Here is an 18,816-nt window from a genome sequence, read left to right as displayed (position 1 = left end):
TTTTAATACTAGGGGTTTAAAAAAAACAAAAAAACAAAACCCAAACACAGATCTGTAAAGTCACTTTTTGGGTCGGTTAACGTAAAAGAACATTACATATAAATATTATTATTAGCTGTTATTCTGACCACTAGCCATCTCTTGTGAGTAGTGCTAAGCAAAATTTAACAGATTTTTTCAGTTACACAGAATACAATCACAATGGTACATTTAAGTGCTGTGTTGGTCACTGACACAAGTGTAAGCAACTTGACAGCTGACATGTTGATTAAACATGATCCGACTGCTTGATTTATGTATGGGAAACCCAAAAGTACTTCTAGCACTAATTAAGTTTCCAATCGCAATGTAAAGTTGCTCTTGTCTTCCTCTTTCTCACATACACATACTGATGGAAATTAGTCTACAGCATCAGACCCTGACAATGATTAACAGAAAGGCCAAGTGGGTGTTGGATTTTCAAAATAAAAGTCAGCTATGTCTTAACAGTAGACTAATATGCTTTAATATATGTGTAATTTACAAAACAAAAGCCCTTAATTCTTTTATAAAATTAACAACACTGATAAATAAGAGTTTTAGAATAGAGTTTATCAAATTCATTGTGCCACATTTTAAAATTGGAAACCTATTTCATTAAAAAAAAACAACAAAAAAAAACTTTTTAGGACGAAGTATCATGCATTTTCTCCCTATAATGTTTTTACCCCCAACTTTCTGCAACAAGCAACAGACCAAGTCTAGTATTGTTGCTACTTCAGAAATTGCACAGTTTAGTTTTATCTTGGGTAGTTAAATGGGACAAGTTGTGATTTTGCCAGGGATATGTAGCTGTATGCTAAGCTACTAGTTACACTTTGCTGTAGATAAATATTTACTCCACAGAAACCAAGAAAATTTTTTAAATTATATTTCTCATAGATTTCTTACAATTAATGATGCAGTCCACTCAGTTTAGTGAAACAGGTGTTTTAGTACAGGGATAGCTAACTGGTTTTAGACCTGCAATTTTGCTAATGGACACATATTAACATTTACTTCACTTTCACAGACAAGTGCAGCTTTGCTTATTGTGTTTTCACTTGCTCAAATCACTCATAGTATCAAATGAAAACTTGCATCACAGCATAAAAAGTCTGGGTACCAAATCCACATAAGTATTCAAAGATCGTCATGCTTTCCTAAAGTTCAAATTATGTCACATATCATTCATTCACTACACTGGACAGGAAACACAACATGAAATAAAGGTGCAAATATGAAACATCCCAATAGAAAGTACAAGAAAGTAATAAATCGCATACCTAGACCAGCGCTAATTTCAGCCAAATTCAAAGTCTTATAGAACAACAGATGTATTTTGACTGGACCTTTTTTTTTTCAAATTATAACATGGTCTAGCTATGTGTACAACTCATTTTAAGTTACATTTACATATCATCAGCCATTATTACATATCACATATCGTCCAACTGATCCAAATTTAGCCAAGAAAATCAAGATACATGATTAGCATTAGAAATATCCCTTGTTTAAATTATTATTTTCGCTTTAGTAGAGCATAAAGGCACTGGACCTTGTTCAGTGTATCAGAGTGGACAAGAACATAAAGCACAAACCTATGAACATAGTTCAACTTTGACTCAGAGGAATATAGTATTGTGGTACAATACTCCATGCACTTTCCAGTTAGTCATCCTTCGTTGCTAAATAACAGCATGTCATGATCACATTTATCACTCTCAAATAGCATTTACAGCATTTTTAAGAAACAGCTCTTTCAAAACAAGTACACCACTTTCAGTCTGCAAGGGCTGCAAGTCCACACAAACATATGCCGTGTTGGCTTGTGTGTCAGCAGGTTACTTTTCCCTTGTGCAAACAAAAAGAAAAAGAAACTATTCTAACAGGTTCAGTTATTCCTGTGCTACAATGTAAAATGACAATAACGGCATGAATAAATCACAAAACTTACCTCATAAGTTCAGGTAATGATAAAAAAAACAACAACACTGATTGAAATGTAATTTAGTGACAGGATTTTTCTGTCTCTTTCTGTCACGCCCTCACTCAATTCAACATCATGTATCAAAGAGACCACTGTTGGCACTTCACAAGTATAGTACAGTTACCAAGAGACGACTTCCAGCAGCCCCTCTGAAGAAATGCACTGGCTGTGCATTTTTCTTTTTCTTCTTTTGGTCTACGAATTCTGCTAACAGTTGAAACATACCAAAGATTCAGTCATCGATGATTAGAGTCAAATAAAAGGTGAGGTACTTATGTGTGTGTGTTCATTTTGTCTAATTAGCATAGCAAATGTTCATTTTTGCTTATAGATGTTTTCCCCTTGACAATGAACCTTAAAAAAAGAATTGTCATAGTCCTGAAAAATCCCATTTGGCAAAGAAAACCATTTGAACACCAGGTTAAAATGCATCTTGGCTAAACATTCTAGGGAATATCGTACTTAAGACAACATTTCTAATGGCTTTTACTTTGAACTAAAGCTCTATTTGGCACCCCAGCGCTTGTTTAAAGGAAAGCAGAGAAAAATCCTTCTATAAACACAACTTTTAATCTTCTTTCTTCACCCCCCCATGTGTATATTAGGGGTGCAACGATACACAAAATTCACGGTTCGGTTCGGTTCGATAGTTTGGTGTCACGGTTCGATATTTTTTCAATACAAAAAAATGTTCATGCTTTTTAATTTGTCATTTATTAAAATTATAAATATATATTTTAATTCAAAAGTACAGTTTTTAAATTTAATGTTGCTGAAACAACAAAATAATAATAATAAAAAAAACTATCTGATCGAGAAATCACTCATCTTTAGAAAAGAGAGTTTATTACAGAGAAATGGCTCTTTCCAAAATAAAAGCTATACTATATGCTTCTTCTGGGCTATATTCTCAGCAGCATTTTAAATATATCAGGTCCCCATAAGGAGAATCACATGCTAACAGCTGTCTAAATGACTCGGGTAAAGTTTGTAGCATGCGTGCTTGTTGTTTTTGTCTGCTTCCACTTGTCTTTTCACTAGGATGATGTCGGCGTAAATGTGCAGTCATGTTTGTTGTGTTCCCACTAGTGCTGTCAGCGTTAATCTCGTTAAAATGACATTAACGCCATAACACGGCAAATCTCCGTTAACGTGTTACTGCAGATCGCCCGTGTGTGGGGCTGGACGGCGTCAACACGTTAACAAGCTAACTGTGCTAACGCACTAGTTCCCACAAATTGAGCATTGCGTGGCACATCCGACATACTGTTTTACTTTTGTCCATGACGCGCTTACCATCAGGGTCATACTTCACATGAAAACCAAGATAGTACCAAACGCCAGATCTGAATGAGCGTGAGGGAGCTTCAATTTCAGGTAGCGTTGAGGCGGTTGCCATGTTGCAACGAGCTTAGCTTCTGTCTTGCGCTGCGCTCAGTGGATCTGCACTCCACAGTGCAGCCTAGGCGGAGTAGTCGAACGCAGATCCACTGAGCGCTCAACACAGACAGCATCGGTGGCACGGTGGTTAGCACTGTTGCCGCACAGCAAGAAGGTCCTGAGTTCAATTCCACCATCAGGCCGGGGTCTTTCTGTGTGGAGTTTGCATGTTCTCCCCGTGTTTGCGTGCGTTCTCTCCGGGTACTCCGGCTTCCTCCCACCATCCAAAGACATGCAGCTTGTGAGGATAGGTTAATTGGATAATCCAAATTGCCACTAGGTGTGAATGTGCGAGTGAATGTGAGTGTGAATGGTTGTCTGTCCCTATGTGTTAGCCCTGCGACAGACTGGCGACCTGTCCAGCGTGTACCCCGCCTTTCGCCCTATGACAGCTGGGATAGGCTCCAGCGCCCCCCGCGACCCTGAAAACGATAAGTGGAAGCGAATGGATGGATGGATGTATTGTTTGATACATATGCGTACTGAACCAAAAGCACTGTATCGAACGGTTCAATATCGATATGAGTATCGTTGCACCCCTAGTGTATATGTGTGTGTGACTTCTAGTTTTTTCCCATGTTCCCCTTGGTCCTGTTCTAGAAGACAGATTCATCAAACACTGAGTCTAACTGATTAAATAAAAGATGGGAAACTCCGTTCTTGGCTCTAGAAAGGATGATAACACTTAGTTCAGTCAACTCGGAGCATGTTCACCCTGAGTTAGGCATGTATGTGAGTGGTGGAAAAAAAAGCCCTCCTTGATCAAGCTAATGATACCATGATCTATCCTGGCAACAGGGACATAAACAGCAGAGCACCTATTTTAATCCAGCATACTCTGAAGTATGAATATGTATCAAGAGTCATCTTATTCACCTCAGCACTCAATTGAGTTTTCGTTATTAGATAAAGCTTACATCCTTAGCAGCAACAAGCTAAAAGATGTAGCTTGACGAGGATAAAATGCAGATGACAGCAAGTGAAGCTAAGACGGAAACTGAATTTGGTAATCTTCAGTGGAAGAGAGGTCCAGGTTCAAACGTAAAATTTTTAGACTATTTAAAATCTTGGCCGATGGCTTTTAATGACTCAACTTCAAAGTTTACCTTTTTTCCCTTCCTCTATTAAATTTAGCTTCTATTCAAGTTACTAGGAACTACCATTATCTCTAGTCTTTTAGTCTTATTTGTCCCCCTTTCCGCCCTCCACTTCTTTTATTCTTGATTAACAAAGTCCCAGAGGGGAATGTGCTCCAGCTGCCCCTTCTGTCAGTTACACACAGTCAGTGCACAAAATCCATCCCCCAACCATCCACTCCCATACTTTCACATGTATTAGTCCCAGATGATGCTTTCCATACAGACACTCAACCATGCACACATACACAATTTCAGAAACACAGGTAGATATGGCTAGTTTCAGGAATGTGTAAATATGTTATGCTGTGTGAGTGCGTGCCTGCATGTGTCACTGTGTTCCTTTTTCCCTAGTGTGGCTCATATGGGTGGAGGACATTCTCATAGTAATTAGGGATCAGCTGGGCTAGGGTGGGGGTGGGGATTGGGGGTTTACAGCAGGAATGCGTAGGGAGACAGATGGAGCTGTGTGCAATCGCTTCACTTTTCAAGGTGCTCTAACTTCCTCCTTCCTGAGGGGCGCAACGTCCCACCCTCACACGAAGCGTGCCGCTTTTGTGCAGATGCCAAAGCTGGACAAACTCCTCAGGCATGGCATGGAACCATTTATAGGGCAGGATGTTGTCGTAGTAATGGTGGCTGACCGGTCGCTGATCCAGGTCGACGGAAAACGGCCAGAAGCCGTAGGTTGTGACTTCCTCACACAGTCCTAGGGCTAAGCTCACCAGGAAGAGCCCTGTGGATAGGCGCCTGGCGTGCACACCGTGGGATTTCCAAAATTTACCCACTGTGCGTAGGAATTCAGGGTTGGCAAAAAGCATGGTGAGGTTGGAGGAGGAATCTGCCAGTGTGTAATATGCCCGCAGTGATGGGTCTGTGCCAGGCCTCATGGAAAACGCAGGCATGTAGATGTAGCTCGAGCCATAGACCTTCATACTATCCACAAAATATTTTCTTGACCACAGAAGGCTCTGAAATCTGAGTAAGAGAGAAAGATAGATAAAAAGATGACTGCATAACTGTATACTTTAGAGTGATCGCTAACCTGGTGACTTCTCTCCAAACTAAAGATTGCTTTCTTCAGTTGCTTTCTCTTTCTGCCAGTTGTTAAAGGAAATGACCTTGCTATGCTGGTGCAATAAATCTATAAACTACAATGGCCTATTAGACTAACACTCGTGACCACTTTTCAGCAATTTAACATTTAACAAACATTTAACAGCTTCGAGTAAACAGACAATGTGACAAAGAAAAGAAAAGGCTTTGTATTACTACTGCTATTACAAGTTATTATTTATTATGATGTCTTTTATGTTTCTTTAAACCCTGATTACAATGCCTAGTGTTGCTTCTGCAAATATTCTACTTATTGTTTAGTAGCTCTGGGCTGAGTTGTTCTTGTCTTATGCATATTACAGCTATAATTTGTGTCTTCTGCAAAACCCATATGTAAACTCTTGCATATCTCATGCCTTCACATTCATTCCACAACTCAGTCCATTAGTCTTTTCCATCTGTCTGTGCCTGTGTCCTCAGACGGATGCTTTCCTGCCCCCATCTACAATCTGTGTGATGATCCAAGATGGCGGTGCGGAAAACAGTGTTCCTGTCTTTGTTTTGCTCTTTTTCTTGTTTTTCACAACACTGATATAGTCGTGAGCTCCTTCTCAAAATAAGAGAAGCAAATCCACTAACTTTTTAATCACAGAAGAGCTACGAACCACACTGACGAACTGCAGCTTCGGAGGCATCTACCATCGGCGACCCCTGCTACTACACCTTGCCCACAGTGGAAACGTCGGGGCATCTACCATTAGCAACCCCTGCCACAAGACCTCACCTACAGTGGAAACGTCTCAGGCGGTGCGAGAGGAGACAAAAGAGGGGTAAGGGCTGAGGCATCTGGAGCAGGCTAGCGGCTAATCCACACAAACCCGCTATTCCCACTATTGCACTGTTCAACATGCGCTCCCTGGACAACAGGCTGGATCATGTACACTTACTTCGGTCCACCTTGAAGTCAGTGAGAGAGTGTTGTGTCTTCGTCTTTGTGGAAACTTGGCTTAACAATAACATTCCCGACAGCGCCATTCAACTCAACCGGCTAACATGCTTTCCAACCCCCCCCCCCAAACATACAAACTCTGACCCACCACCATTGCCATTTCACTGACTGCCCCAGACGAACTTGCCCACAATCACTATGATTGTCTTGGACACTGCTGTTTAAATAATTGTATAGTATTGTATTGTGTTTTACATAAGACTTTTATTTTATTTTATTATTATTATTTTTCCTTTTTTGTCTTTATATTTTTAGCGTACACTGAGGGCCATGGGAGCAAATTCCTGTGTAAGACTGTACATATGGTCTTTGACAATAAAGCTGACTTTGACTTTGAGTGTTTCTGGTCAAGTGACAAATGTACATTTGCTTAGTGTTTGCGACAGTGGTGCAGTTTCCAACTTGTTTACCTTTTCTCTATGATGCTTGGGTTGGCTGTAACCAGATGTGTCTTTGTGCCCACATCCTCCGCATATTCCTTTGAGATCGGTGGAAGGTTACACCTAAATAAACAGAACAAACACGAGTCTGAGTTTTCAGTTGGACAACGGCAGATCAGCTCTGAACATGTTTAGCCCAAGTTAAGTGCATGCGTGAGTAGAGAAAGAAAACCATCATTAATGGAGCTCTAATACTGAGATTCACCATAGCAACAGGTAAATAAAGAGCAGAGCATCCATTTTAATCCAGTGGACCGAGGAATAACAATGTGGTCACTATAGGCTATGAGATTTTTTTTAATAAACAGGAAGGGAAAAAGGAGTCATTTCAAATTGCTTGATCCGCTCATGATCACAAACACTATACTTTCTGTGGTCACCTATTACCAAACTTAATTTTTTAGAGAGTCACTTTGACTACGTTCACACTGCAGGCGAAAGCGCATCAAATCTGACCTTTTTGACCCTATGCGACCCATATCCGATTATGATATGACAGTTTGAAAAGAAAAAATCAGATATTTTCAAATCTGACCTAGGTCACTTTCGTATGTGGTACTGAATCCAATAAATTTCTGATGTTTTAGAAAGCGACTGCTGTTTGAATGGTCATGTCGCATTAAATCTGAATGTCAGACACTATATGTTTACATAATTTAACGACTGCATCTCAGCCTGTGACCAACTGTCACCGTGAAATGTTCAGAACACAGGGTGTCTAGAGGCTGAATTTAACACTTACATATTTAGTTCTGTTTTAGATTCTTGAACTCAATTCGACTCGATTTATTTCACATATTCACCCCCAAGATCCCAACTGTGACAGCCTTATCTTTTTTAAATCAACGTGAATGATATCCAGTATGGCAAATGACAGATTGTTGATCAGTGTGTTATCTGCCGTAAGCTTTATACAGAGTTAAATAATGATTGCTAAAGTATATCAACATTTTTTCCAGAGAAATAAGTTAATGTTTCTGTGCTGTCCCCAGAGTCACAGAGTTAAATAAATGGAGACCAGTTTTTCCAGGTTTTTTCCTGAGTTGATAAGAAATGTACCATAATCACTGTCTTCGTTCTCACATTGACAACTGATTATAAAGCGGTGATGGTTAAGGGGGTAAAATAACAAATGTCTAAGTAGGATTTAAGCATGTGTAAAAACATAAACTTAATTCACTAAAATTTTTCGGACCAGAAGTCGCACTGGATTATAAGGCGCACTGTCGTTAAACGGGTCTGTTTTCATACATAAGGCGCACCAGATTATAAGGCACATTAAGCAAAACAAAACAGTCAGATAAGTCAAACTTTACTGAACTCATTCTTCTTGCTTCCTCCACTTCCGTACCATTGATTCATTAATGTTGAATTCTGTTGCAGCTGCTCCATGTTGTTGCAGTATATTAATGACTAACCTCATATTGTGGGTAGATTATCTCAGTTGTTCTCCTGACTGAAGTTTGGTCCGTTTAATGGTCCGTTTAATTTTTATCGAGTGGAAAAAAGTTAGCATTATGCTAACATAGCTGTATCACTAGCGATCACGTAGCACATCATTATATACCAGCTAGTGCAACTTCAGTAACCCTGCAAACATCACTGTTGTTTAGTTTTCTGTCTTCATTTATGTTGGAAGTGATAGCAGAGCTGTATGTTTTAATTTTTTCAGAAATCTCTCAGTCAGAACATGCTATATCATGTTTAGGTAGAAACTAGCGAGCTAACTTCCTGCTAACTTCTAACTCCATTAAATTTAATAAATTCCGTTTTCATGCCTGGATGTTAAACTCAATTCACACCTGGTAAAGCAGCAACGCTGATCATTTTATTATAAATGAACGAATTTAGACAGTTTTTAACTCTCAGTGATGCCGCAGTGTTCATTTGGCTCTGGGACCTGAAGCAGACGGAGGTTTGGACACAGATTACTCCGCAGGACTCCTGACTATCCATCAAGTGGAGCGGCTTTGTAGCTTACCAAAGTTGTACTAAAACATTTTTTGACAGATTTTTGAGTGCCGTGTACCACATAAAATCTGTTTGAGGCCAGTAAGCACAAGTAGAATTCATACATAAGGCACACCAATTATAAGGCGCAGTGTTGATTTTTGAGAAAATGTAAGGATTTTAAGTGCGCTTTATAGTGCGGAAAATGTGGTAAATTAAATTAATTCACTCTGTTTATTCACTCTAGTATTATGCACTGTGACAGCAACTTAATGAGGAAGGAAATTTAGTCAGAGAGAAAGCGAGTTTATGGAAGAAAATGTCTGTTACTCTGGTAACTGGCTCAGACCTGACAGGACTTGCGGATAGGAAGAACAAAGTGAAGTGGAAATGACGAAGAAAGAAAGAGCAGAGCTGGAGCAGGAAGAGGCATAATGACAAAGAGATCATGATCAGTGTTGCCAACTCCTCAGTAAGGAAAATCGCTATTGGCTGTCCTAAAAGTCGCTAGAAGTCGCTAAAAGACGTCATCACCTAATTTGCATAATTGGTCATGCTAATCTAATTGTAACCTATGTTGTTGGAGAGAGAAATAACATCGTGGAAGAGATATAAAGTGAGTAAAAAACGTCCTAAATGCATTTAGAATTTATTTAGAACTATAAATTAAATTTCTTTTAGCAATTATTGTTTTTTTTAATGTCACAATTCCAGCCCTGCTCCTTTACCCGGGCTTGGACCAGCAAAAGTGACCCGAAATTGGCACTCTGGGAGAGTTACTTTGTGTGTGTGTGTTTATAAGTAGTTTTAAACCTTGTGATCCACAAAACAGAATAAGAGTAAAAGAGTAAAAGAAGAACTGACTGCGTTACAGCACCCGCTGCTTGTTGAGAGTAAAATGTATGTGGCTGGTTTCTAGACACAGAAATAAAATGCAATTAGGTGGAACAGTGATGTTCATCTTCGCCACAGCAATCAAAACGGTGGGGCAACATGGTGGCTTCCACAAATCGGGGGACGCTCCTATTATTTTTAATGGACAGAAATCTAAGTTTATGCAAATACATGATTTGTTGGAAGATGTAATTGCACAATGGATCAATGAATATTTATGAGTAGAGTATTTTTTTTCTATTAATTAAACTCAAAAATGCTTACTGTACCTTTAAGTTAACTCTCTTTCTGGAAGAGAAAACTCAAAGCTAACAGACAGCTCAACAGACATACAGCTGTTACCTAAACCTTCTTCCTGGAATAGGGCCAACAGTCAAAGTAAATTTAGAAGGTGACTCAAAAGATAACCACTAACCACACAGACAAAAAACACATACTCAACATTATACAGAAAACCTAATTTAAACATAAGACAGAAACAGTTTCACTTCACTGTCGCTCAAAGCAAAAAAATGCTCTGTTGTGTTTTCTCGAGGCGGACAATCAGCTGTGCTTTGTGTTTAGACTGACACATACCTAGCCAGAATACGTCAGTTACCACGAATTAAAAGACGTTTGTGCAAATGCAGCTTGTATCAAGTGTTTATCCAGAAGTATTCACTATTTCTTGGCGCTCTCAAAGGTCATCCTTTAGTTGAAATGCATATGTCATGCATTTTTCTGCATGCACGAGGTCTGTTGACTGTTGATGGTACATTAGTTCTTCAACTTGAACTTCTACTGCCCTTATAACTGATGAAAATGTACCTTTCCCCCCCTGGTCTCCTCCTCAGTCTCAAGTCTTTGATTACTTTTTAAAAATGCCAAGACAATCAGCTTGTTTATAAAATACAATCGATAGTCCTAGTATAACACAACAGAAGATAAATATCTGACATACCCCATCAGATGTTTTTTTTCTGCTTAACCTCTTTTCTTTCTCATCCTCACTGTGGCCCATTTTTCTGTCTCTGTTCTTCCTTCTTTGTTGAAATCGACACCAGCTCTTATAATCACTGATGGTATCTAGCAGGTCTCTGGGGAACTGCTGATTCAAATTTGGAGTGTTTTTTGTTTCTTACCTCATAACAAAGTCGGCCTGGTCGATATCCCTGCCACACTTGCTGTGTCTGAGAATGCCGCCATTGCCCACCACCGCACACTTCTTCAGGGGAAGCTGCAAAGGGTTTTCCTGCACAGGAGACAACATTAAGCTTTGTTAGAATGCACACAGCCACTAGCTCCTAAACACATGATGTAACACCCCGGGCCTAGTGCTAATGTGCCTTTATAGCCCCCGGGTGCTGACCGACAAAACCAGCAAAGTGATAAGAAGAGTTGAGGCAGGCTGATGTAATAGAGATGGATCATACACAGTTTCTGTGTATTATCCAGGACTTTAAACGTGGCATGGTTGTTGGTGCAAGAGAATTTCAGAAACTGCTGATCTATGGAGATTTTTCCATACAACCACTGCATGACAGGAGTTCTCAGCGAAAATGCCTTGTTGATGCCAGAGATCCAACGATAATGGCCAGATTTTAAGCTGATATGACAGCAACAGTAACTCAATAATCACGTGTTACAACTACAGTATGCCAAAAAGCATCTCTATATGTACAGCACATTGAAACCAATAAACCATGAATTTCGCACCCCAGCCTCAACTCTTGCGGCCCAGTACCAAACAACCTGGGGGTTGGGGTCCGCTGCTTTACACAACATGCCTCATTCACTCATTCAGCCATTCACATAAGCACTTTTGTCTACGTCTAAGTGCTTTCTAACACGCACACATATTCCTACTTTCTGATAAATGCATCACAGATCAAATTATGAATCAGTATCTTGGCATGCAGACTGGAGCAGCCAAGGATCACATCACCAATATTCCAGTTGATGGAGAGCACTGCTCTAACCTGTATATACCTTTCAACATTGCTGGTGCCTTTTCCAGGGAACCATTTCCACTAAAGCACCTCCATATCAACAGAGATGCAGACTTTTTAGGTGAGCGCTGACAATACACCTCACAGCCCCTCTCCTTTTTAATCTAGAGGATATGGTGTCCATGTCCCCCCCCCCCCCCAAAATTTCTACTTTAAAATCTTCCGTTTTCCACTTTACTGTAGTCCATTTGAAATAAACAACCAACAAGGAAGTGACAACAACAATTACCAGTCACTACCAGTAATCAATTTTGTTGCAGTGAATCATTATCTTACCATCACCACAGCTGAAAACTTATTAAGGACAGGATTAAAGCTGCTGCAGAAGACACTGAAACACCACCCAAAAGAAATGTCCTCTCTTTGTGCATTGACTGCATTTAACTCAAGGGAATGGATTAAGCGAGACAGTGGAAACAATTGTTCTCATTATTCCCCTCAGAGTGCACCCGCTTGAGGCACACACACACACACACACACACACACACACACACACACACACACACACACACACACACACACACACACACACACACACACACACGTATAGAGACGCAAACACAGACTCTTTGCCCTTAAGAGTCTCTTTTAGACCTTTAACAGCAAACCAAGAAGAGGACAGGAACCAGAAAAACAAGCTAAAGCTGTAAAGCTCTAAAGGAAGACACTTGTTTCTTTAGCAACAGCACCAACTACTTACATTAAACCAAATCTTTTACTAATACGTGGACATATCTTTTCTTTGGCTTGTTAAGTTGACCTGATTTATCCAACTGACTGAAAAGACAAATTTAACATGATATAAAAGAGAAAACATGTTTAAGTAGTTAGTGTTGGACTTCTGTTCTATTTTTTGGTGTTATAATGTGCATATAAGATTTTTCACTCAGTCAGTTGTGCTCCATACGCTGTCAAAGGTCTAGAGAAAAGGAAAGACATCACTAAGTAAACATAAAAAAAAGATTATAGGACTCTACTGCTCAGTTCACTGAGCTGTATGTATATATGCTCTGTTTCAGTCACTGAACTAACCAGCAATTAACTGTCAAAGCCCTAATTGGCACATTCCCTGGCACATGCCCAGATACTGTAGCTGCTGCCAGCTTGGTGCAGCGTGGCTGCTTGTCGGCATTCAGACCTGCAATCACAGCAATGGGAGTTGAGAAGAAGGGAGTGCTTGTGTGTTTGAATTTGAGCACAGTACATCCCACCAAACTATCAGTTGTCTTTTTACTGGGAACCATAACTAGCCACAATATAGGTTTAAGGAAGTGAAACGGTCCCCATAAAAATATGCAATGGACACAAGGACATGGCTCTAGAGAGGAGCAGGGAAATGAAAAGATGACACATAGAATATAAAGACCTAATCATAGTATTTAGTCAGAAAAACACACTTGGAATAAAAGAAATGTTGGGCAAAACAGTCACTATAGAGTCAGTTCACTTAAAAACACAAAACCCACCGTGTTACCTTATCGCACTGTTTTCTAATAGAAATAATGTTCAGCTCCACTGTTTACAGTGTTCTGAGCACTGTCTGCCACACATGTCGACTAACAAGTACATGAAGTGGAAAACTGGTTTAATATACATACATATACACAATATACATTGCAGAAAATGTCATAAACTACTCCATCATCTTTGCCTGTAATAAGACTCTAACACACTATCTGTACATCTAAAGAATATCAGCTGAAAACCTCATTTTAGATTTTTTTTTGCTCTCTTTGCATGTTGTGAGTTGCTGGTCTCCTATGTCCTGAAAAAAGAGCTATTATTATTGAGTGACTTGGTATGAAGTGCATTACCACTGGCATTGGCACTGGTACTGAGAAACGTAGAGAAGGAAAATGGAGATCCAACAGTGGTTCTGCACTGCATTATACATCAACATGCAGCAAATGCTCGACATGTAAACATACCACGTCTGTTCTCCTGAAATGTGTAAAAACACTGCCAATTCTGAGCATTTTGAGAACAAACTAAGGCACTGTATGTACTGCAATTTAAAGAAGTGCGTTGGCTCAGCAGGGGAAACGTGTTAAAAAGATTTTTTTAAGTTAAGAGCTGAAGTGATGTATTTCAAGCGTTTCATGGAAATTGGAAGACTGGATGTTCCTGAGATCAATGATCCAAAATGGATAATGGATTTGGCATTCCTTTTAGACATGACACAGGAGCTAAAAATCCTGAACCTAGATCTACAGGATCCCGGACAGCTCATCACAACAGCCTATGAGACTGAACTGTGTAAAACTCAGCGTTGTGGGGGTTTTTTTTGTAGTCTTCGAACACTACCGTGGGCCTCCAATGAAACGACCCCAGCTCATCTGAGATTGAGACTCCTGCTCTCAATGTAAGAAACAAAGCAACGCTCCCAGTATACTTAATTGAAAACGGGGCTGTTTTGGAAATCTCAAAACCAAGGTATATAGTTCCATTAGAATTAAAAAAAAATAAAAAATAAACAGTGATTTGGATTATAGCCGACACATCACCAAAACAAAAGGCGAGGTCTTGCAAACTGCTTGATTTGTCCAAAACACATACATTTATTTTGCCATCATCTAAAAAAAAAAAAGAAAACCAGCATATCTATATTTGAAAAACAGGATCCTGTCTTTCTGTGCCACTGTTGCTTAAGAAATCTTTCCTGTAATTGGTTGTGTAAACAGCTGCAGGTTCATCTCCACAAATGAAATCACAGTGCCAGATTTAATTTGGATAAAGCAATGTAGTCTGATTTTAGAGGATTATGTGGAGCAAAGATGCATAGATTCTGCTAAACAGGAAATAGGAGAGGTGAAGTATGCAATCTACTGCTATGCGCAGATGATATCTCTCTCTTTAGCTCAACATTTTCTTTTACATTTGCAAGTGATTTATCTGCAATGAAATCGCATTGTTGCAGCATGTAGTACAGCCAACTACTTGTGAACACAAATATCTAATCAGACAATCGCATGACAACAACTCATTGGTCAAACTAAATAGTGAAATAGGGTGACTTAAGTGTCTTTAAACATGGCATGGTTGTTGGTGTCAGAAAAGCTGGTTTGAGTAATTCACAATTGCTCATGTACTAAAGGTGGGAATCCCCAGAAACACTACGATACGATCACAATTCTTCCGGCACGATTTGATATCAATGTGGTTTTTATTTTGCAATTTGAAACCAGACCGTGAAGCATGTCAACACTATGGCAGGCTCAGAATTAGGCATAAACATGAAAGCATGAATTCATTTTGCTTGTAGCAACAAAATCACTTTAGGCTGGTTGTGGTGACGTAATGGTGTGAGGGACGTTTTATGGGCACGCTCTAGGCCCCCTTTGTATCAACTGAGGATAATTTACGGCCACACCCTACCCAAGTATTGTTGCTGGCCATGTCCATTCCTTTATGACTATAGTGTATCCATCTTCTAATAGCCGCTTTCAGCAGGATGAACCTTCTCACAAAGTTCAATAAAATACAATCTGGCTTCTTGAACATAACAATAAGTTCACTGTCCTGAAATATCCTCCACAGTCACCAGATCTCAATGCATCAGAGCACTCTGCACGTGGAGGACTGGATGAATCTCGTCATAGATGTGCAGCACATAAATATACAGCAACTGTGTGATACTGTCATGTCAATAAGGATGGAAATCTCTGATGAATGTTACCTGTACCGTGTTAAATATATTATACACAAATAATTAAGGCAGTTCACGCTAGTACTAACAAACTGTACTTAATAAAGTGTCCGGTGACAGTAAGTCTATGTTTAAACCAATAAATTAAATGCAAATGCAAACACACACAAGTGCCTAGGTTGGTCATTTTATTTAATTATTCACACTCACCTCCCCCTGTCCTTCATGAAAGAACATGCACAGCTCATGCCTGGAAATTAGGGTAAAATATTCATCACATGTACCAAGAAGGATATTTGACTGCAGATCTAAAGCCTCAGAGAAAGAACTCAATACGGTAAACACAGCAACAGCACTTACACCTATAGCTCCCCTTTCATTGCTGTTTCTACTCATGAACACAAAAAACCCTCTTTCCTTTTTTCCTAAGTGAAAATAGAGCAAAGAAGAAAGACCTTGAAGCCGCGCCCCTTTCCAGTTTTAAGTAGTGTCGCAACAACACTGTCCTAGACTTAAGTGGAGAAAGAAAACCAGAACAAGACTTATATAGTTGAGTGTTATAAAAGGTCAGAGCAGGAGCCTTTTTAATGTTTAAAAAAAAGCTAAAAAGGAAATTGCAGGGAATAACTAACTGTATTATCTTTTTCAGCTTTCAAGTTGCCCCAAACCACTAATCCCGTCACATCTTCATATCGACTCCTGTCCACACTAAGAGCTGTAGACCTGTAATCCTCTCCCCTCCTCCATTATGGATCAGCTAGATTTCACACTAACACAGTCACCACAACACATCTGTAATGCACCGGGTAGGACAGAAATCAATTTTCAGTTATTTGGTCTCAGTCACATCTCAAAGACACAGCTGCCGGTCTTAATAACATGCATCTCTAGATGTGGGAAAGTCAAAACCCCACAATAAAACCCAGAGGAAGGACTCGTATGTGAACTGACCGTCACAGCAACTCACACAGCACTATTTTCTGAGAAACATAAGAGCGTTACTTATCAGTATACCTGTACAAAGAGAGAGTACGTGTTGTTGTTGACGGTGTGCGAGTAGTAAAACTCGCCATCGTACCACAGGACTTTGCCCACAGGGGAGTTCTCCTTGGTCACTGCAAACATCCGCTTCGGATCGCAGCATTCTGACAGCAGCTTCCTGTGGAGAAAGGAGGAAACACCAATTTTGGTGACTAAACTAAATTAGATACTTTAACTATATTACATCATTACATCAAGCTAATAAACTGCCTTTTCTCCCATCTGTTAATTCCCAAGAAGCAAGCAAATCTAAGTCATCAACCTATAAAAGGTCTTTATAGCTCCATTAAAAGAGAACCACAGAAACAACCCAGCTCCAAGTGAGCATCACATCCTCCAGCAGGCGTGCTCTTCAGGGGTCACTTTCTCTGATTACCCTGCAGCTTTGCCTCTGAGAATGTTTAATAAGATATAAATAAAGCTGCTACTGTGTAACTAACACACTCAGAGCTCTGTTTTTGCTTTGTCTGTGGTCAGCTTTATGGCTGAGACACTACTGTAATACACTAGAATTACTCCCTTTAGAATTATGGTTTTGTTTGTCATAATTGTTGGTCTTAAAGCACCAAAATATTAAAAGCATGTATTAATTACGAAATTGAAACTGAAATTAGAGGCCTATTTTTTCCTGGGAATCTGTTACATTCAGCAATAAGCCTTAAAATTATTATTAATCATTTCATCTTCTCTTGAAACACACTTAAATCCAAGGGGGGGGGGGGGGGGGGGGGGGGGCACACACTGCCAATCACAGCTTGAAGCTTATTAAAGGAAATTCAGAGCTCTGAGTCGAACCTGTACAAATCGATGCCGGTCTGGTTCTTCTGCCAGTCTTCCCCCTGCCTCAGCACCTCCTCCACTATTTCTTTATCGCTCGGCAGTCTGTAGACAGGGAAAACGTAAAACCAGCAAAGCACCAGCACGCACAGAGCGGCCCACGCCGACAATTTGGCGCGGTAGCATCGCAGAAACATCTTTCCCTTTTATTTTATTTTCCTTCTATCCCTCTCTTTTTTTTTCTTATCTGTTTCTCAAAACCACCAGCAGAGCGAAGCATGTGGTGTGAAACGCAGTCTTTTCAAAGCAGGTCTCTCTGTTCGTCCCGAATCCCCGTCTCATCCCGCAGACGCGGTGGGGGTATGAATGGAGGAGCAAGGTAGTCTGTTATCCAGTTGTTTGGCTCGAGCATCAGTTTGGAAATCCGTTTTTTTCTTGGCGAGGTTTCAACAGCGAGCAGCGTCTATCCCTGCAACGGCTGGCGCTGGGTCGCGGGGCTGTGGGGCAGCGTGTGTGGCTCTGCAGGAATCTGCTGTTCTGTTCTTGGTGCATCACCATCTCCATTACAGCGCGCGGTTCGTGAGGAGGCACGCGTGTTCCCTCCAAACCCCGCGTCCTGCTGCATCCCGATTCTGTATGTCCCACTCCTTTCCACCTGGATCTCTCTCGACCCCCACGACCACGATCACCGCGCGTTATCGCCCAGATCCTGGACTGGGGGTCTGCGGTGCAAGTTAACCAGCTAATTCCGACTCAGCTCCCCTCCACCTCCCCGTCTTTCTTCTATCGACACCGCCCCCTCCCTCACCTCTTTCCCCTCAGACAAAGTGCTTCTTGTGCAGTCGGAGGCGCATCAATGCCAATAGTACCTCGTGCGACAACGGAAAACGGCTTTCAAAATAAAAGCACACGCGATCCTTACGGCTCACGCTTGTCCACTTTTCCCCTGCACCTAGCAAGCTGAGAAGGACCTGAACACAATTTAGCTTTGAATTTTATTGAAATTATTTTATTAAAGTATCTGCTCTAACACAACATATAGATAAAATCATGGATAAATAGCTCTTCCAGCACGTCATGTTTATTTAGGGATAACCCAAACAGTAGATGTTATATAAGTTAATCACATAACCCTTTTTAATGGTTTTATGGCCTCTGTCGTTGTAATGCAACCTTTGTAGTAGATTTTCTCCTCTTGCTGGAAGTTCCTTTTTGCCCTTTAAAATGTTCCAACAAATCTTCTTACTGTTGGAGTGCCACGTTTCTCTCTCTACAAATCTACAAATATATAAAGCAAAATCAACTTTGGTTTAGTCCTGACTAAATATTTAACAGTATATTTACGCATGCCGTACTGTAGAGCATGCTGAGCAAAGGCTTTTGATGTTTTTATGTGCAAACATGCAACCGAGGAGCACATGGAATATTATA

At 40.3% G+C, this 18,816-nt stretch overlaps 1 protein-coding gene across 1 annotated transcript; it reads right to left on the bottom strand.

Annotated features, from left to right (window-relative positions):
* Positions 1-4,033: 4,033 nt before the first annotated feature.
* Positions 4,034-18,223, bottom strand: st8sia1 (ST8 alpha-N-acetyl-neuraminide alpha-2,8-sialyltransferase 1). Its single transcript, XM_026148002.2, has 5 exons — positions 17,404-18,223; positions 16,582-16,726; positions 11,055-11,164; positions 7,060-7,152; positions 4,034-5,562 (listed from the first exon to the last, which is right to left on the bottom strand). Exons 1-5 carry the CDS (start codon positions 17,580-17,582, stop codon positions 5,082-5,084), a joined length of 1,008 nt encoding a protein of 335 aa, XP_026003787.1. The 5' UTR covers positions 17,583-18,223; the 3' UTR covers positions 4,034-5,081.
* Positions 18,224-18,816: the final 593 nt, after the last annotated feature.

Source organism: Astatotilapia calliptera, chromosome 17, assembly GCF_964374335.1.
Source record: "Astatotilapia calliptera chromosome 17, fAstCal68.1, whole genome shotgun sequence".
NCBI classification, from domain to species: Eukaryota; Metazoa; Chordata; class Actinopteri; order Cichliformes; family Cichlidae; genus Astatotilapia; species Astatotilapia calliptera.
Note: the sequence above shows the minus strand (reverse complement) of the source record. Positions and strands in the feature narration are given on the sequence as shown.